At 46.0% G+C, this 20,838-nt stretch overlaps 1 protein-coding gene across 3 annotated transcripts in view; it reads left to right on the plus strand.

Moving 5' to 3' along the window:
* Positions 1–20,838, plus strand: part of LOC138816388 (chromatin remodeling regulator CECR2-like) — a 95,037-nt gene that overhangs the window by 64,315 nt on the left and 9,884 nt on the right. For all 3 annotated transcript variants that reach the window (XM_070006094.1, XM_070006095.1, XM_070006093.1), the window contains 10 exons: positions 829–933; positions 3,137–3,186; positions 4,293–4,462; positions 9,285–9,368; positions 14,727–14,880; positions 16,727–16,856; positions 17,508–17,545; positions 17,634–17,725; positions 18,633–18,759; positions 20,036–20,424. In XM_070006094.1, coding sequence (XP_069862195.1) covers positions 829–933; positions 3,137–3,186; positions 4,293–4,462; positions 9,285–9,368; positions 14,727–14,880; positions 16,727–16,856; positions 17,508–17,545; positions 17,634–17,725; positions 18,633–18,759; positions 20,036–20,424 — 1,339 coding nt within the window. The remainder of the gene's footprint in view (positions 1–828; positions 934–3,136; positions 3,187–4,292; positions 4,463–9,284; positions 9,369–14,726; positions 14,881–16,726; positions 16,857–17,507; positions 17,546–17,633; positions 17,726–18,632; positions 18,760–20,035; positions 20,425–20,838) is intronic.

The following is a 20,838-nucleotide window of genomic DNA, read 5'->3' on the forward strand; positions in this document are numbered from 1 at the left end:
ATTTATTTATTTATTTATTTATTTATTTTTGTCGGTTGTGGGGCTTGAACTCTGGGCCTGGGCGCTGTCCCTCAGCTCTTCAGCTCAAGGCGAGCGCTCTACCACTTGAGCTACAGCGCCACTTCCGGTTTTCTGGTGGTTTATTGGAGATAGGAGTCTCACGGTCTCTCCTGCCCGGGCTGGCTTTGAACCGCGATCCTCAGATCTCAGCCTCCTGAGTAGCTAGGATTACAGGCGTGAGCCACCAGCGCCCGGCTTAAAATTTATTTTTAATAGTTACACAGACGGCTTCAATTCCATAAATCAGACTGTGGGTATAATTGTCATCCCTTCCATTCTCCCCTGTCTTTCCCCATTCATTTTTACTTTGTGCCAGTCCTGAGGCTTGAATCAGGGGCCTGAGAGCTCTCCCTGAGCTTTTTTGCTTAAGGCTAGTGCTCTACCACTTGAATCAAAGTCCTATATCCATCTTTTTGGTGGTTAATTGGAGATAAAAGTCTAACAGACTTTCCTGCCCATAGTAGCTCCAAAATGCAATCCCCAGAACTCAGCCTCCTGAGTAGCTAGGATAACAGGCGTGAACCACTGGCACCTAGTATTTTTTATTATTTAGCATTTATTTATTATTTATTTATATCCCTATTAATATTGCAAAATGTTATTTTTCTGTGGGTTCTACATTTTAATAATGGATAATAATCTGTCCTTTTCCTCTTCTAAATGATTGTTTTTTTTAAGTGTGGCCAGAAATTACTGTTAGTAACAAAATCTTACACAACTCATCAGTTCTGTGCTAGAACATTTCTATTTAACAGTGCTATTTCTTAGGGAAAATGAAAAACAAAAAAATGTCTCAAGTGTTCCTGGAAAAACAGGAAAAAGAAGAGGAAGGCCCCCAAAACGGAAGAAACTACAAGAGGAGATAATAGTGAGGTAAGCAAGAAAGCCTGTGGACACTGTCTTTTCAGGCTGGAACCAACCTTATTTATTTATTTGTTTGTTTATTTATTTATTGTCAGCTGTGGGACTTGAACTCTGGGCCTGGGCACTGTCCCTCAGCTCTTCAGCTCAAGGCGAGCGCTCTACCACTTTGAGCCACAGCACCACTTCTGGTTTTCTGGTAGTTAATTGGAGATGAGTCTCACAGACTTTCCTGTATGGGCTGGCTTTAAATGGTGACTTTCAGATCTCAGCCTCCCCTTAGTAGCTAGGATTACAGGTGTGAGTCACCAGCGATTGGCTTATATTTTCTTAATTTAATTGCATTTAGTAAAGGATCTGATCTATCATTACAAATCTGTGAGGTCTTGTTCTTAAAATTTCTAGTAACAAAGTACACAGCTTCTTTGCACTAAATTTAGAAATTCTAACTCAGTCTAAATGCACTTGGATTTAGTAGATGAGTCAATCAGAATTTGATTTTTGTTAAATTCCATTAGTATTCTTTTTTCTTTCTTTTCTTCTTTTTGCCAGTCCTGTGGCTTGAACTCAGAGCCTGGGCACTGTCCCTGAGCTTCTTTTGCTCAAGGCTAGCACTCCTCAGTGCCACTTCTGACTTTTTCTGTTTATGAGGTGCTGAGGAATTGAACCCAGGGCTTTCATGCATGCCAGACAAGCACTCTTCCACTGAGCCACCTTCCCAGCCTCAGTATTCTTTTTTTTTTTTTTTTTGTCGGTCGTGGGGCTTGAACTCTGGGCCTGGGCGCTGTCCCTCAGCTCTTCAGCTCAAGGCGAGCGCTCTACCACTTGAGCTACAGCACCACTTCCGGTTTTCTGGTGGTTTATTGGAGATAGGAGTCTCACCGTCTCTCCTGCCTGGGCTGGCTTTGAACCGCGATCCTCAGATCTCAGCCTCCTGAGTAGCTAGGATTACAGGCGTGAGCCACCAGCGCCCGGCCCAGCCTCAGTATTCTTAAATGGTGAAAAATGTGGCTAAAGTGGAGTTGTGTTTCTGACAAATATCCTATAGTCACCTGTCTGCTCATACAGCATCTGGCCTCTATTCAGAAGCTGTTTTAATTACTCTTCTCCATTTCCCTGTACCAACCATTAAAGTCCCATAGCACACATAGCTTAATGCTGCCCTCTACTGGCACCTTTTATTTTTTTGTTTTTGCGGGTCCTGTGGCATTAACTCTGGGCCTGAATGTTGTCCCCAAACTTCTGTGCTGAAGGCTAGTGTTCTACCACTTGAGTCACAACTCCAATTTTTTGGTGGTTAATTGGAGATAAGTGTCTCATGGACTTTACTGTCTAGGCTGGCTTTGAACCGTGATCCTCAGATCTCAGCCTCCTGAGTAGCTAGGATTTACAGGTGTGAGCCACCATTACTTGGCTCTCCTGGTGCATTTCTTATCTTAATAACTTTGCAGCTGGAGCAGTGTTTAAATATTTTAAAGTTTTGGGTTGGAGGTATGGCTCAATTGGTAGAACACCAGACAATGAGCAAAACCTCAGGTACTGAATTCACATCCCAGTCTCTCAACAAAAAAAAAAAAAAGAAAAAAAATTTAATGCCAATTTTAGATTTTATTTAAGTTATAATATGTAAATTTACTAGCCACATACAGGTTTTAATAGCTACAAATAGTTCCATTTCAGACTTACAGCAAACTATCCTGTTATGAATGCTTACAAAAAAACAAAGAACCCAGAGTTCCTTCTTGTCTTCGGGATGTGGTTAGCCATTGTGATACGATGTTGTGTATTTTGTAATTTAACCCGATGTGCCTGGTGAGTTAGGAACTATTAACAGCCCCCATTTCAGGAAAGTTAGTTTTCCTGAGGGAGGTCCCATGCTGACAGATCTTGAGAAGAGGCAGTCCAGCTTCCCAGCCCAGGTTCATAGCCTTTGTTGTAGATAAGGTTAGGGTAGCCCTGAACTGGGGAGGGGAACGTGGAGTGCCAGGGCTCTCTGGACACAGCTGTTAACAACGCTTCGTAGGTTAATGTTTCCCTGCGTCCGTATTGAGGCTGCGGCACCTGTGTCCCCGCACTGCCGCTGAGCAGCTGCCCCTCACGGGCACTCCTTTCCCTTCCTATATGGAGTCCACATGCCGGGGAAAGTATCAAGCAATTTTGCACTTGCCTTTTTAAAACATTTTTTAATATGCCACATCATTTTCCTATGTTTCAGTGAAAAGCAAGAAGAAAACTCCTTAGCCTCTGAGACACAGACAAGAAACGGTAATGACCCTTGTGGGTGTTAAGACTCCCCCTGATTCATGTCTGTTATGATAGTGATTCTTTTTTAATCATGCAGAGATCTTCCCTCCCTCCCTCCCTCCTCCTCCCCCTCCCTCCTTCTCCCCCACCCCCAGTTTTGTTCATCATTTTTCGTCATGTTCCCATCTCCCCCAGTCCGCGCAGTTTAATGCCAGCACTAGGCTACTCACAAGTGTCCAGGAACCTCACATGTGGTGAACAAGAAGCTTCTCTGTAACGTCAGTGTTTTATGACATACTGCTTTCCTACTTAGATTTTAACTCTGTTATCCAACTAGCATAAATTTTGGGTGGGAAATTGCTTACAATATCACAATATAAATGATGTGAAAGCATAAACTTCTGCAAAAGCTCAAACTCACACTTTTTAAAAAGAAAACACATTTAAGCATTTCTTGGATATTAAGCTCATTAAAGCCACAATATTTAGGTTTGTGTTTTCTCTACACATTGTTTTAGTTGTACGCAATAACAGGAAGGTAAAAAGTATACATTATCATCTGGGCCTGGTGATACATGTGTACACACACGCACGCGTGCGCGCACACACACACACACACACACACACACACACACACACACACACACACACACACACACACACACACACACACACACACACAATCCCAGCACTTGGGAGGCTAAGGATCTCAGAAGCTCAAGAGCAGCCTCAAGATCTCACCTCAAAAAATAAGAGAACAAAACATGTGGGGTATGTGTGTCAGTGTCTTACACCTGTAATTCTAGCTGCTCAGGAAGCTGAGATCTGAGGATCTTAGTTGAAAGTTAGTATGGTCAGGAAAGCCCGTGAGCCTCTTATATCCAATTAACCACCAAAAAGCTGGAAGTGGAGCTGTATCTCAAGTAGTAGAGCACTAGCTTTGAGGGAAAGAGAAAAAGCTCAGGGACAGAGCCCAGCCTCTGAATGCATATCCCAGGATGGCTACTCCCCCGCCCTGCCCTTCTCCCTCTCCCTCTCTTTCTCTGTTCTCTACTGTCTCCTTTTAGTCATGACCCCGCAGGGTAGTAAGTAGGAAATCATGACAGTGAACCACCCTTGATTTTTAGGGGCCCACAGACCTGGTCAAGGCTCATGGTGGCTTCTGTGCCAGACGGAAGAGGAGTGGAGACAGGTCACCGAGAGTTTCCGAGAGCGGTCCTCCCTCCGAGAGCGGCAGCTCTACAAGCTCCTCAGTGAGGACTTTCTGCCTGAGATCTGCAACATGATCGCCCAGAAGGTATGTCTTCCTAGGGACAGCGATAGGCCTGTGGACACACACCCGGAACCGGAGGAGACACGAGCTGTCTTCTCAGAGAAGGCTGGGGTGATGCTCTTGCCTTCACGAGGGCCCGCGTTCCTGTCCCTCACCAGGACGCTGAATGCCTTTTCACAGCAAGATGAGTGGAAAGAGAAATGTGGGTGAATACTCAATCTGTATGCATGAAAATGGAACCAAGAAACTTGACGGGCAGGGGCCGGATAGTTTTTTTTTTGGGGGGGGATGATAGAAGGGGGTGGCTGTTTAAGATGTATCATATACATAAATGCACATGTTACATTGAAACTCTCTTATACAACTGTTGAACATAATTAAAAGAATTTTTTAAAAAAAGGGCTGGGGAACTGGGCGCCAGTGGCTCAGGCCTATAATCCTAGCTACTCAGGAGGCTGAGATCTGAGGATCATGATTTGAAGCCAGCCTGGAGCAGGAAAGTCCCCATGAGACTCTTATCTCCAATTAACCACTCAAAAACCGTAAGTGGCGCTGTGGCTTATACAGTGCTTGTCTTGAGCACAAAGAGGCTCAGAGACAGCTCCCAGGCCCTGAATTCAAGCCTCAAAAAAGGGGAGCCTGGGGGCTGGGAAGGTGGCTTAGTGGTAGAGTGCTCGCCTAGCATGCATGAAGCCCTGAGTTCAATTCCTCAGTACCACATACTGAAAAAGCTAGCAGTGGCATTATGGCTCAAGTAGTAGAGCTAACCTTGAGCAAATGAAGCTCCGCAACAGTGCCCAGGCCCTGAGTTCAAGCCCCAGGATTGGCCAAAAAAAAAAAAAAAATACTTTGTTTTAGAGGGAGGAATCCTGGCACTGGTGTCTTAGGCCTATAATCCTAGCTACACAGAAGGTTGAGATCTGAGGAGCGAGGTTTGAAGCCAGTCCATGACACACTTATTTTCAGTAAACTACTTAGAAAAAGCCAGAAGTGCCACTGTGGCTCAAGTGGTAAAGAAAGCAAAAGATACTCTCCTGGACAGTGCCCAGGCCCTGAGTTCAGGTCCCAGTACTGGCACCAAAAAAAGAAAAAAAGAAGGAAGAGGTAAAATAATGAATAGATGCTTCTAAAAGTCTTGCCTGTGAAATTAAGATAAAATGGTAAAAGATGATTGGATTTCAAATGAAGAGGTGTTAACTTTTGTCTAAAAAGAGGAAATTGGAAAAGCAGATGCAAGTTTAATAGGTGTTTATGTGAACAAATTGCAGAAACCTTCCCTCCATAGGGTCTTACAGCCTATGATTAGCGAGTAATAACTATTTGAAGAGTACATAATTTCAAAATTCTTTGTTTTATTTGACTGTGGGTCTCTCCCCCACCCCGTCCATTTTTCTTTTATCTAAGACCTAATTTAAATGATGCTTTCACTCATTGGCTGGTGCTCTACCAACTGAGCCATCCCCCCCCCCCCCCCCGTGTGTGTGTGTGTGTGTGTGAGCGCGCGCGCGCGCGTGTGTGTGTGTGCGCGCGTGTGCACACGCACATGCACATATATATATATATATGATGGTCCTGGTGCTTGAACTCAGGGCCCAAGTGCTGTCCCTGATGTTTTTTTGTTCAAGGCTAATGCTCTACTACTTTGAGCCACAGTTCTACTTCTGGCTTTTTGGTGGTGAAATAAAGATGGAGAGTCTCAAGAGACTTTCTGGCCTGGACTAGCTTGGAACCATGATCCTCAGATCTCAGCCTCTTGAGCAGCTCAGATTATAGGTGTGAGCCACCGTCTCTTGGCTCTGTGTTGCAACAATGAAAAATGTCTGTCAGATGTAGCAGTTGAAACATTAGCAGAAAAGAATATGATGCTCACATTAGACAACATTAAACTAACATTTTAAACAGTGCAAAGGGGAGGCAGGCACAGACGGGGTTCCTGGTAAAGGGTTTATGCAGGTAGTAGTGTGAAGAACTGGGAGCTTTTCTTCAGATACACCTGAATCATGGTTCCACCCTATTCTGTTGATCCCTTGGAGAAGATAGGTCATATTTCTGAGATTCTTGTCCGTTTGCCACCTGCAGTGTGCTGTCTTCATAGGAAGTCTGGTGGGTATTACACAAAAGAACTTACGTTAGTGTACATAGCACTTAGGAGGCATGGGGTCTCGTGCATTGTTTGATGATGATGATGGGTACCTAATGAAGAATCTCAATTGGAAAGTAAGCCCACATTTCTTAATAAAATAAAGACAGAAGATTTGATACATCTCTGGAGGTATGTTAGTAAACTGGAGAGAATTAAGGAGGTGAGGCCTTTGAGCATATAAAAATGTTAGTGGCCGAAGCCGGGCGCTGGTGGCTCACGCCTGTAATCCTAGCTACTCAGGAGGCTGAGATCTGAGGATCGCGGTTCAAAGCCAGCCCGGGCAGGAGAGACCGTGAGACTCCTATCTCCAATAAACCACCAGAAAACTGTAAGTGGCGCTGTAGCTCAAGTGGTAGAGCGCTCGCCTTGAGCTGAAGAGCTGAGGGACAGCGCCCAGGCCCAGAGTTCAAGCCCCACGACCGACCAAAAAAAAAAAATGTTAGTGGCCGAGAGCTGGTGGCTCACGCCCTGTAATCCTAGCTACTCAGGAGGCTGAGAACTGAGGATCACAGTTCAAAGCCAGCCCGGGCAGGAAAGTCCATGAGACTCTTATCTCCAATAAACCACTAGAAAACCGGAAGTGGCGCTGTGGCTCAAGCGGTAGAGTGCTCGCCTTGAGCTGAAGAGCTGAGGGACAGCGCCCAGGCCCAGAATTCAAGCCCCAGGACTGACCAAAAAAAAAAAAAAGTGATACAAAAAGTAGTATTTAGTCTAAAAGTTGTGTTTGGGACAGCTCTTAAACATTAGACCCTTAAAGAAGACTGTGTACACAAAAGGTGACAGTATTGTATGTCAGGACACTCGTCTGTGCCGGGAACAGGATGGTCTTCCTTAGTCACTCTCCTGTGATGTCACAGTGTTGGAGTGAAACTGCTGTTGGCTTTTTGTGCTATTAGCATGGTAAATCGATGAGATTTTCCTTTGGAAAGTTCTGTGCTAAGTCTGTGTTTAAAGTTTAAGAGATCTTCTCTTAATGTCTTGAACCTTATAAACTGCTGGGGTAGCTTTTGCGGAAAAGGAAGAAGGTCACAACACTTTGGATCTTGTGATTGAATTTACACAGGACACCCCCCCCCCCTCAGAAAAGGTGTCCAAACTGCTGACCCTTTCCCTTTGCAGTGTGCCTAAACCATATGAACTATTCCTTACTGTTACTCTGTTGTTTGATGACTTACATCATTATAACTTGAGGAAGTCTTGAGAATTCTTGAAAGGAAGATCAGGATTCCAGAGTGTGTTCTGTATTTGTTGCATTCGTGGAAGTTGTTGGACTATCTGACTGAAGGCTCTTGTCTAGCAGGCTACAAGGTGGTGCCGTGGGCTCATCCACCAGAACCCCACAGGCTGCATGCACCTGCTAATACAGTGTCAGCTAGAGTGGACGCCTAGGTGTAGATCATCTCCGAAGCTCCTCCTTTGAGATTTCCCAGAGTGGTCGCTTTCGGGCTGCTCAGTTTTCTCAGTGTTCTCCGCAGATGAGCTTTCTGATGTCTCCTTGCTGCGTCTTCTTCCCACGTTTACTCATTCTGGGCTCTGCTTGGGCAGCTGCCCTCCCTCACTTCTTCCCACTGCCGCTGACCGCTGACTGACCTTTAAAAAGGCTTTCTGCCTCCAGCTGCCTTTTTTTTTTTTTTTTTTCTGATGCTGGTCCTGGAGCTTGAACTCAGGGCCTGAGCACTGTCTGTCCCTGACTTGTTTTGTTTTGTTTTGTTTTGTGTTTTGCTCAAGACTAGCATTCTGCCACTTGAGCCATAGCTCTGCTTCTGGCTTTTTGGTAGTTTATTTTGGAGATGAGAGTCTCATGGACTTTGCTGTCAGGACTGGCTTCAAACTACAGTCCTCAGATCTTAGCCTCCTGAGAAGCTAGGATTGTAGGCATGAGCCACTAGTGTCCAGCTTCTTAACTGCTGTTACTGTGGTAAGACAGAGCTTTACCATTTGTGTAAATTTGGGTAAGGTACCCAGAGCTGGCCTTGAACTTGTGGAGTCTAGACATGTACTGGTTTTTTTTTTTGGTCGTGGGCCTTGAATCCAGGACCTGGGCACTGTCCCCAAGCTCCTCTACTCAAGGCTAGTGCTCTACCGCTTTGAGCCACAGCGCCACTTCGAGGTTTTGATAGGGACTTTTCTGTCTAGCCTGTTTGTATCTGCAGTCCTCACATCTCAGCCTCCAGAGTAGCTAGGATCAGGCATGAGCCATCAGTGCTCAGCGGAAAAATGTTCTTAATATTAATTTTTTTCTTTGGTAAAGGTTGTCATGGGAAATTCTTGGCTGTTTTGTTTAATATACTGAGCTGGTTATGTTAATGTGCACCCTCATCCTAACTACTGGCCGGAGCATAAGGAGAGCAGGATTATGGTCCATGCCTGTCCCCTCACAAAAAGGAAGACCTTATCTCAAAAATAGCCAGCACAAAAAATGCAAGAGGCATGGCTCTAGTGGTAAAGAACCTGCTTACCAAGCTGAAGATCCTGAGCTCAAATCAGTACCACCGAGAGTGATAGTAGCAATTTATTGGCTTAGAACCTGGCATAGCTAAATACTTGTTGTCCTGATCGTCTTACAGATAGATCGTCACCGTTGGCGATTTCCTCTGTGCCTCCGTGGTTCTTTTTCTACCGGTGGCAATGGTGGTGGCAGCGGCAGTGGCTGAGAGCACCCTAATCTGTCTATCCCTTTCTTTTCCTCACTTCTAACTATAGGGAAAACGTCCACAGCGCACAAAGGCAGAGTTGCAGCCTAGGTGGATGTCAGACCACCTGTCCATGGACTCCGTCAGACCAGAGGTGAGTGTGTGTGCAAGCAGAGAGACAGAGAAAGGGCAGCTCCCTTTCACCTAGCTTTTGTTTTCACTTCCTTATTTTTCTTCATTTAAGTCTCAAAAACTTTATTAAGGATTTTTGCATGTAAGGCCCATTTCTGTAAAGAGAATATGGAAATAAATCGTTATATCATAGTCTCATCTCCTTGAGTGATAGGTACATCCACACGTATACTCTAATATAGATCAGAGTGGCTAAGTTGTAAAATAGAGGTAAAAAGTTTATGAATGCAAAGCAAAGAAGGAAGGATTTGGGCAGTGTTTGGCCTGGGCTTGGGGGTACCTTGGATTCTGGTAGTTGGCGGGGAGTGTGGTAGAGCTGAGCGCAGTCTCTCCGTGGCAAGGAAGCACACAGCATGGTAGAGAGCCGTGTGTGGTGCATGCAGCTGGGCAGGTATGATACTGGTAGTTACAGTGCAGATTACGGCTCTCCAGAGTCTCCTGTTTATATCTTCAGTAGGCACAGAAGCAAGTTGCCATTTGCTTTTGGAAGAATGCTCTCTGCTCACTCCATATACAGTAAATGCTTTTTGGGGGGTGGAACTCTGGACCTGTGCATTGTCCTTGAGCCCTTGAGCTCAAGGCAAGCACTCTACCACCTAAGCCACAGCACCACTTCTGGTTTTCTGGTGGTCTATTGCAGATAAGAGTTTCATGGACTTTCCTGCCTGGGCTGGCTTTGAACCACAATCCTCAGGTCTCAGCCTCCTGAGTAGGATTATAGCCATGAGCCACTGGTGCCCAGCCTAAGTAAATGCTTTTATAAGAAAAAACTGGTGGTACTAAATAGTAGTTACAGCAAGAGGAAGTAGAATTTTTGCTGTTTGAAATATCTAGAATGGAAGAGATGACCTTTGGGGAGAAATTGTTTCCTTAGAGAATGGTAGGAATGGAAGAAGCTAGTGAATAAATAGAAGTAGGCCAGTGAATAAAGGAATGTCTTGATTGGTCACCATTCACCAACCTTTTGGGAAATTGAGCCAGTGAAAGAAAATGAAAAGTAAAGAAAGCTGGTGTTGTAGTAGATGTCTGTCAGAGCCAGAGGCAAGACAATCCTGAGTTGGAAGCCAGGATCGCCTACAGAGAACCAACCAGTCTTATTTCAAACAATAGTAGAAAGGAGAGTGCACAGTTGGTCCCTATTTGGTACAGTATGGGCCTGAAATGGCTGTGAATTGGAATAGGATGGATATGCTGTCTCTCTGCTGAGATGAATTGCCCAAGTGACAAGGCCTTGTCAGAAAGTCTGTTGCTCACATTTCCCCTAAGACATAAGGGCTTAGATAAACAAAGACAGTTCTCTTGAAACGCAGGAAATTTTTTGTGTTTATAATCAGTCATATGAGTAGAAGGCGTATCAGATGGGAGTCTGAAGGACATTGTTAGCTGAAGAAAATGGGTAAGAAATGGGTATTACTAAGAAAGTTTCCAAGCACCATCCAGGACTAAGGAGTTGTATGGTTCTGTGTTTTCCTTTCATGATATAACCTTTGAGGTGTGAAATGACTTTGATCTAGCGCCACACTGTGGGGAGAGAAACTTCTGATCTTTTCATTCACTGAGATTGACCAAGTGGAGAGGTGACTGGGAAAGGATTTAGGTGGCTGGTGCAGCTCTAGGAGAGCAGAGCAGGGGGATGTGAGCTGAAGAGGCTGAGAAGGCCATTGCTTCTCAGCCCGCTTCTTGTTCCCAGGAGACTGCCCGTCTAACTGCCTTTGTGTTGGCCATCCTGCAGGGCCTGCTTTCCACCTCCTCGTTTCCTCTTCCCATCAGGGCCACTGGCTTGTGAAGGGCCAGTGGCACCAGCCCGAGTTCTCAGGCGTGTTTCTTTTGCTAGGTCCTCCCTTTCCCCCTTTCCCTCGATAGTCAACACCTCCTTGAACACTGCTATGGGGGCAGCTGTTTGTTCAATTTGCCCATAACCTAAGTACCCTGGAAGATTCTGCTGCAAGCAGACGTTGAGCATCAGACAGCGACATTTCTTCTATTTTGGTAGGGTTTATTTTTAAAATTCTGCTATTTAGCTTGAAATACAGGAACCACAGTATGTAGGAACACAAACAATACTTGAGTATCTGTTTAAGAATCAGATGTTTTGGAGAAATCTTAATGATAACATGAGCTTCCAGAGCAGATAAATTTTCAGGCCTTTTAAGCACATAGGCATTGACCACCCAGGGACTACACTGCCTCAGAAGATCTTTTAATGTGACTCCTACAGGGAAGATCAGTGAAGGGGCATGGTCTCCCTGAGCCTGAGGATTAGGGGTGCTGAGTGGGGGTGGAGGGAGGTGGGAAGCGGGGAGGAGTCTCGGTGTCCTGGCTGCCCAGTGGACCAGCAGGGTATCTTGCAGTGAGGAGCCAGCACTGCATTAACCTGACAGAGGTTTTAGTTCACAGTCGTTTAGAGGGTTCCACAATGATGTTTCTAATTAGCCTCTCATTAACACACCCTCTTGATTCTAGAAGGACTTTTTCTTTCTTTTTTTTTTTTTTTTTGGGTCCGGTCGTGGGGCCTGAACTCAGGGCCTGGGTGCTGTCCCTCAGCTCTTCAGCTCAAGGCTAGTGCTCTACCACTTGAGCCATAGCGCCACTTCCGGCTTTTTTCTTTTTGCCTATGTGGTGCTGAGGAATCGAACCCAGGGCCTCGAGCATGCAAGGCACGCGCTCTACCACTGAGCCACCTTCCCAGCCCCTAGAAGGACTTTTTCTTATAGAGCATTTAAACACCAATCCCTGTTCCATTTGCAACCGGCTTTTTACATGGGACCATTACATATTACTTCATACATACCCTTTTTAAATGATAACCTAGCCGGGCTGCCTCTTAATCGAAGAACATTCATTAAATAGAAGTAAAAAAATTCTGGTTTGCTATGGTATGGTATAGTGACTGCAGCTAGGGTTTGTATATCATATACGGTCAAAAAGAATTTTTTTTGCTTTTGCTATTGGCCATGAATGATAAATGTCTAAGAAGATAGTTACATTTAACCTGATGACAGAATATATCTACGTATACTAAAACATCACATAGCACCTTGTTGTTATGTATGTTTTTGTGACTACACTGAGAATTGAACCCAGAGCCTTTGAGGCAACCACCCTATCACCAAATGCATCTAGAGTCCTTCCTTGCCATTCTCCCCCTCCTTTTGTCAGTCATGGGACTTGAACTCTGGGCCTGGACACTGTCCTTCAGCTTTTCAGCTCTTCCACTTTGAGCTATAGCACCACTTCTGGTTTTTGGTTAATTGGAAATAAGAGTCTCATGGGTTGGAAGTGGCGCTGTAGCTCAAGTGGTAGAGCGCTCGCCTTGAGCTGAAGAGCTGAGGGACAGCGCCTAGGCCCAGAGTTCAAGCCCCACGACCGACAAAAAAAAAAAAAAAAAAAGAGTCTCATGGGTGCTAGGCGCCGGTGGCTCACACCTGTCATCCTAGCTACTCAGGAGGCTGAGATCTGAGGATTGTGGTTCAAAGCCAGCCCAGGTAGGAACGTCCCTGAGACTCTTATCTCCAATTAACCACCAGAAAACCAGAAGTGGCACTGTGGCACTGTGGTAGCCTTCAGCTGAAGAGCTGAGGGACAGTGCCCAGGCCCTGAGTTCAAGCCCCAGGACTGACAAAGAAAAAAGAAAACTTAGAATATCAAAAAACTTTGTAATATATAATTGAGGAATCATTGCCATTTACAGCTACCCATTTGCTTCAGACCCTTTTTGGATGCATTTATTACAAACAGATCTCAGTGAACATTTCTGTACCCTGTGTGGTTTATTATCTTCTGTGAGTTGCATATTTGTTTTCAAGTGGGGGTCTGTTAAGAGTTCTTTACATATTTGCAGTGTCTCTTTGTTTTTGTTGCAAAAAGTGTGCGTTGCTGCGGTGTGGCCTGAGTGTCTGTCCTCCTGTCCACCCTCGGCACCTGAGCGTGGCTAGGTGCATGTGGAACGCTTCGGGGCAATTCTTTTGTTTGTTTGGAGATTAGGTCTTGAGTGGTATTTTTTCTGTTCATAAGTGATTGATTTGCATTTCCTCAGGAAAGAAGCTTATCTTGGGGGATAGCTGGGTAGAGTGGTTGTATAGCATTCCGGAGCCCCTTGACCCAGGCTGGGTCCCCAGAACCAGAAACGACCCGAAACAAATGCTCGTTCTGTTTCGTATACCCTGTAATGGTAAAGGAAGAAGGGAAGAATATCTCACAGATATTTCAGAATATTTGTGGCGACAAATGTACACATACATTGTAAGTTATTTAAATAAATTGTGGTCATTTAAGATGTCCAGTTTTTTTCTCTTACTTTTGTGTCCAGTATGAAACTGGTGTTCTTGTTTATGTGTGGTTCTGGGGTCAAACCCAGGACCTTCCTGCATTAGGCAAGGGGTCATTTGTTTTGTTAGAACGAAGTAACTCCATTGACAAAGCTGTTTTCCTCTTTGTCACTTTCATTTGATGTCTTACATTGTCTGGGAATCACTGTACAGCTGTCTTGCTTTGGTCTCTGTGATCTGGTGTATGATACGTATTCAGGCTGGGATACAGGATTGCTGGTGGGATGCTGGGAAGAGGCTCACTGGCATTTATTTAGGAGGGCGATGGCGTCTCCCAGGTGACTGTCCTTTGCCAAGTGTAGAAGCACGCCAGTTCCTAATCATCATCTCCCTGCCTGGGTTGTAGGGAGATGGTGGTTTCAGGACTTTGTTCTGTGCAGCCTGCTTACGAGTACAATGTTATGTGTACAGTCAGTGATAGTTTTTAATTTTTATTCCTCTCTGTTTATTCTAGAGTTTTACTTTGCAAGCTCTTCTAACATCAGGGTTAAAGTGGTAAAGTGACTTTGAGAAATCTACTTCTAAACTTGCTTTAACCACAAAAAACAACCCCCTTACCCCCAAAACAAACCAGGCTGGGCACCGGTGGCTCACGCCTGTTATCCTAGCTACTCAGGAGGCTGAGATCTGAGGATCATGTTTCAAAGCCAGCTCAGGCAGAAAAGTCCGTGAGGCTCTATCTCCAATTAACCAACCACTAGAAAACTGGAAGTGGTGCTGTGTTTCATGTAGTAGAGTGCTTGCCTTGAGCTAAAGAGCTCAGGGACAGCGCCCAGGCCCAGAGTTCAAGCCCCATGACCAACAAAGAAAAAAAAATCAGTGGTTTCCTTGTTAAATACAATTTGTTTAAATGGCATTGCCATTATTTGCCCTTTGAAGTCCTCCCCTGTGTACATTAACTAGTCAGTGCAGGATGTTGAAGTCAATAACTTGGATCTTCACTCTGCTTCGCATTTGGTCCATTGACTCTACACCACCTTGGCTCCTCACAGGGGACTCCTGTACTTGCCAGGATAGAGAAACAGAAGCGCAAGGAGGAGGAAGAAGAGCGTCAGATTCTTCTCGCTGTGCAGAAGAAGGAGCAGGAGCAGATGTTAAAGGAGGAGAGGAAGCGGGAATTAGAGGAAAAAGTCAAGGCAGTGGAAGGTATGTGAGCCTTCCTGCCCTGTCATGAGACGCATCCGCGTGAGGTGAGGCCACCCACATCCAGGTGGAGATGAAGCCAGGAGTTCATGGCTCATCTGAGCTTTTGCTGATCAGACTCCTGCTGTCATACACATACATGAAAAAGCCGAAAATGCTGAAGTACTGATCATAATTTGCTCCATACTTTTTGGGGCGGGCGGGCGGGCAGGACGAGAGGTTGACCTCAGGGCCTCACACTTTCCAGGCAGGTGTGTTTGCATGTGCGTTAATCTTTGAGTCACTGTGATTTCAGGCTAGTGGGTGCTTAATTAGAGATAAGAATCTCACGGGGGCCCAAGAAGGTGGCTCAGTGGTAGAGCACTTGCCTTGCATGCATGAGGCCCTGGGTTCCATTCCTTAGCACCACATACACAGAAAAAGCCGGAAGTGGCACTGTGGCTCAAGTGGTAGAGCACTAGCCTTGAGCTGAAGAGCTGAGGTGAGGGACAGCGCCCAGGCCCAGAGTTCAAGCCCCATGACTGGGGGAAGGGGGGGGGGGATCTCACAGACTTTCCTACCTGGGCTGGCTTCAAACCACAGTTCTCAGATTTCAGCCTCCTGGGTCGCTAGGATTATAGGTGTGAGCCACTGGCACCCGGCTGCTTTAATTATTTTAGCCACAGTCCTCCTAGCTGTACCTGCTGTGTGGCTGGGATGACTGGTGCACACAACTACGGTGAGCTTGTTTGTTGAGATGAGGACTTTCACCTTAGTTGGCCTCAAACACAGTCCTCCTGAACCCCACTTTCCAAGTAGCTAGGATTACAGGCTTGAGCTCCCTCCTCCTCCCAGAAATGTAGTTATTGCCTTTGGACATTACATAAGTCTCTGTTCCTAAGTACCAGGATTGGAATTGAGCAGATAAGCAGCCCTGATCTGTTGGAACATCTTTTTGTATCCCATTGTTTCATAGACTCCATGTCTAAGGCTCCTGAAATGCAGTGTACACAGGAACAGCTAGAATTGTTGGGGGAGGCATTTCCTCTTCACACGAATTGGCTTCTTTACTAGTGCCAGTCGAACCAGGGTTCTACTTATAATCAGCAGAGTTGTTTATGACAACCTGGGGTATTGGTAGAACTAGCTAGCCTCTGGGGGTGCCAAGAGTTCTGGGGTTAGAATGTAGTGTAGAAGACTCTTCAGTACAACACTGTAGCCCCTTGGATCCTTTTACTTGACATCCACAGTCACCATGTGCAGAAAAAGTGCTGGTACAGGTATGGGTCTCACCACAGGGGGGAATGCTTGCTCACCCCTCACCCAGTCAAGCTTGCTCAGGGGAACGTACAAGTCCCCGGCCAGTGGCGCAGCTCCCAGCCCACAAAGGTTTGCTGCGCAGCCCTGTGCCTGTCGCCCCAAGACAACCACAGACAGGCGAGATTGGTATGTCTGCCCTGCCCGGCCCTTCCCTTTTGTTTTCCAAAGTTAAATGACCTGCAATTTATTTGGCCAAGTAGGGAGTAAGTCAGGCCTCAGTTGATTGATAAAGGGAACCATGCAAGAGTTTTCTTTACAGTGACAGTTTTGTCTGAGCAACCATTCTGTGCCAGCACCGTTCAGAATTCAGTAATGACACAATAAATCACTTTGTGGTGCTTCCATTAGGGTGGTAAGAAGATGGAGAATGATTGTCAGGTATCACTGGTGCTGATAAGCTTTCTGAAGGAAAGGAAGGCAAGTTTGTGTAAGGAGTGACGCGTTCAGAGTGACATGTGCAAAGGATTATGCTGAGCTTCTCCAAGGGGAGCTGGCTGGAGGAGCAGGGTTGCAAGCACAGTGCTCACCATCACGTCCGTGTTCCCTCTAGATCGTGCCAAGAGGAGAAAGCTCAGGGAAGAACGGGCATGGCTACTGGCTCAAGGCAAGGAGCTTCCCCCCGAACTGTCCCATCTGGACCCCAGCTCTCCCATGAGGGAGGAGAAGAAGCCTAAGGACCTGTGAGTAATAATGGCAGCAGGCCTTGTCACAGACCTGTCTGTGGGAGCGTGGAGGGACCGCAAAGAACAGGAGTGGGTGTTAAACCCACGGAGCCCCCCCCGCCCCCCGCATCGCCCACGCGCACACAGATCCCCTGCCCTGCTCTGCCACAAGCACAGGGACCCTCCTCGACAAAGCTCTGTTACTAAAGACATTAGAATCGGATTACTTCTAAGAATCTGATTATTTTGAAAGTACAGAGAACATCTTTTTAGTTTAGAAGAGTGGGGATTTTTTATTTTGGGGGGGGTTAGCCTCTCCTCGCAGTATCTTTCCATAACCTTCTGGCTTGGAACTTGAGATCCTTCTGCCGCAGCCTCCTGAAGGCTGGTATCACAGCGTTCCCCACCATGCTCAGCAAACAGCTTAACTGCTTCTGTTTTCACTTCCAACCAAGCAGGATGGCACGTGTGTGGAACTCCAGCACTAGGGAGACTGAGGCAGGAGAATTGGTCATTCAAAGCCTGCTAACCTCCTGTCCCCACGGAAGTGAGAAAGGAATGTGCTGATGAGTCACTTGAATTAGTGTAGAGATGGGGAAATCTGATGATCTCTCTATTGCTAAGAGATGATGGTGAATTAGTGCTAATGTGTTGTTTTACAATTCACAGCTTTGAGTTAGATGACGACTTCACTGCCATGTACAAAGGTGAGGACCCATCCTCCATACCCAGGCTCTGATTCTGAGAACCTCCTGTGTGAGTGCGCATGGATTGCTTTTCTCTTGTTTCTTTCAGTTCTAGATGTGGTTAAGGCCCACAAGGATTCCTGGCCCTTCCTGGAACCTGTAGATGAATCGTATGCCCCTAACTATTACCAGATTATTAAGGTATGTTTGAAATCTTCATTTAGTATCTGTATTTTGCTGCAATTTTCTTTTGCTTATCTATCATTCTCCCTCTCCCCCTTCTTCTCCCCCTCCCCCTCCCTTTTCCCCTCCCCTCCCCCTCCCTCTCCCTCTCCCCCCCCTCTCCCCCCTCTCCCCCATCGTGCTTGCATTCTCTTTAACCCCGCCCCTTCTGTTATTTGTCTCTTTCCTTTCCCCCTCCCTCCCTCCGTGCCTCCTTTCCTCTTTCCCTCCCTCCTTTTCTTCTGGGGTTTGAACTTGCTCTCTCACTTAAATGTCTTTGCTCAAACCTGGAGCTCCACCACTTGAGCCATGCCCTCCATTTCTGGGTAACTAGAGATAGGAGTCTCTAGGGTTTGTCTGTCTGTGCTGGCTTTGAGCCTTGATCACTTAGATGAAAGCCTGCTGAGTAGCTAGAATCACAAGTGTGAGTCACTCCTGGTAATGGTACTGGGGATTAGACTTGGTAGGCAGGCCCTCTACCACTCGAGCCACACACACCTATGCTCCTCGAGTTCATTTTGTTATAATTTTTTCTTCCCTCCTGGTGGTACTGGGGTTTGAACTGGGTGTCTCGTTCATGTGGCTTGCTTGCTTGCTAGGTTGGTGCTCTGCCACTCTCATCAGTTTTTTGTCTTTTTGTTACTGGGGGTGGTCATTGTGGAGCTTGAAGTCAGGACCTAGGCACCATCCCTGAGCTCTTTTGCTCAAGGCTAGTGCTCTAACCACTTGGAGCCACAGCGCTGCTTGCAGATGCTCTACCACTCTCGTTTGTCATTCTTACAAATTAGATTATTGGACATATACCATTCTCTTAAGCATTTTGTAATGGCATGAAACCTTTGCTTCAGAAGTGCTGAGTGATGTTCTATTATGTCTTCTATGTTAGATCCCCATGGATATTTCAAGTATGGAGAAGAAATTGAATGGAGGTATATACTGTACCAAGGAAGAATTTATAAGTGATATGAAGACAATGTTCAAGAATTGTCGAAAATATAATGGGGAAAATAGTGGTAAGTGAGGAATGAAGACATGCTGAATCCTGTTACTATCAGATTAATATACCTTCAGCTGGGAACCAGTGGCCCATGCTTCTAATCCCACCTATTCAGGAGGCTGAGATCAGAGGATCACAGATGTGGCAGTTTGAAACCAGCCCAGGCAGGAAAGTTTGTGAGACTCATATCCCCAATTGAGAAATAAATTAATTTATACACCCCCCCCCAAAATTACTGCTAGAAATAATATGGTCAAAGCTGGGCATTTTTTTTTTCTTTTTTGGTTGGTCGTGGGGCTTGACCTCGGGCTTGGCACCGTCCCTCAGCTCTTCAGCTCAAGGCGAGCACTCTACCACTTGAGCCACAGTGCCACTTCTGGTTTTATGGTGGTTAGTTGGAGATAAGAGTCTCACTGACTTTTCCTGCCTGGGCTGGCTTTGAAACACAATCCTCAGATCTCAGCCTCCTGAGTAGCTAGGATAATAGGCATGAGCCACTAGCGCCCTGCCAAAGCTGGAAAACTGGGCTTTTTTTTTTTCCTCTGGGGCTGGGCGCTATCCTCAGCTCTTCAGCTCTAGGCTAGTGCTCTACCACTTGAGGCATAGTGCCACTTCCAGCTTTTTCTGTGTATGTGGTGCTGAGGAGTTGAACCCAGGGCCTTATGCATGCAAGGCAAGCACTCTACCACTGAGCCACCTTCCCAGCCCCCTGCTGGGCATTCTTGAAAGGCTAACTTTGACTACATAACAAGACCTTGTCTCAAAAAGTAAAAATAAATAATTCAGGAGCCAGGTATTGGTGACTCATAATCCTAGCTACCCAGATGGAGGCTGAGATCTGAGGATCATGGTTTGAAGCCAGCCCCAGCAGGAAAGTATGTGACTCTAATCTCCAGTTAAACACAAAAAGCTGGAAGTGGAGCTGCGGCTCAAGTGTTAGAGCACTAAGCTTGAGCAAAAAGAAGCTCATGGACTATACCCAGGCCCAGAGTTCAAGCCCCAGGATGGCACAAAAAACCAAACCAAACCAAAAAAATTTAATCAGGTTCAGCAAATCTTAGTAATTTGTTTTAGCTTAGCTCAACAGAATCAGACTTGGGCAGAAGAATATGGACAGAAGCATGTCTTCATCTTATATCCATAGCTCTATAATTTAATATGCTCCCAAGTTGAACTAAATCAGAAATGTAGCCAAATGGCATTTCTACTGCTTATTTTTAGAAGCACTTAATGTTTTTTGTGTGTGTCCTATCAAAACTACCTGGAGGTCAACCCTTGTGTCTTCCTTATAGAGTATACCAAGATGTCTGATAATTTAGAGAGGTGTTTCCATCGAGCAATGATGAAACATTTTCCTAGTGAAGACGGAGACACCGATGAGGAATTTTGGATCCGAGAGGATGAGAAACGAGAGAAAAGACGAAGTCGTGCTGGGCGGAGTAGTGGTGGCCACGTTTGGACACGCTCAAGGGACTCTGAGGGGCCCGGCAGGAAACAGCCGCCGGTGGAGAACGGAGGGAAGTCGCTGCCACCGGCTCGCCGTGGCGTCTCCTCTGGGGACAGTCAGAGCAGCAGTTCTGCACAGCCTCCTCGAGAGGTGGGGACTTCCAACGGCCAGGGCTTTCCCCGCCCCTTGCATTGCGGTGGACTGCCCAGCCAGGAGCCCCTTTTCAACCAGACGGTAAGGAAAAGCTGTTCCTGGAACTCACTGGTTTCAAGACAGGTGTGTGAGTGCTTTCCTTTCTGCCAGTCATCCTTAACCTCTTTTTATTAGCCATTTGGGGTTAATAAAAGGCACGTGTCTTTTGCTCAGGTGCCTTTAGGTATAGGCACATTGGTGACATGTGTATAGCTCAGCTGCTTGGGAGTTCAGGAGTTTGAGACCACTGTAGACAACATCAAGAAACTTCTCTCAAAAAGGAAAGATAAAGAAATGTTCCTCTTTTAGTGTCAAAAGCCCATGTATACTGCAGTACCTAAGCTACCCAGAGTATCTGAGACTTTACAAAATTTCATAATCAGGTACATTTGGAGCAGACAGGATGCCCACAAAGGTATTGTGGAGAGCAGATTTGTAAAAAGATGGAGAAAGACT

Source organism: Dipodomys merriami, unplaced genomic scaffold (assembly GCF_024711535.1).
Source record: "Dipodomys merriami isolate MVZ:Mamm:240054 unplaced genomic scaffold, mDipMer1.0.p SCAF_696, whole genome shotgun sequence".
NCBI lineage: Eukaryota > Metazoa > Chordata > Mammalia > Rodentia > Heteromyidae > Dipodomys > Dipodomys merriami.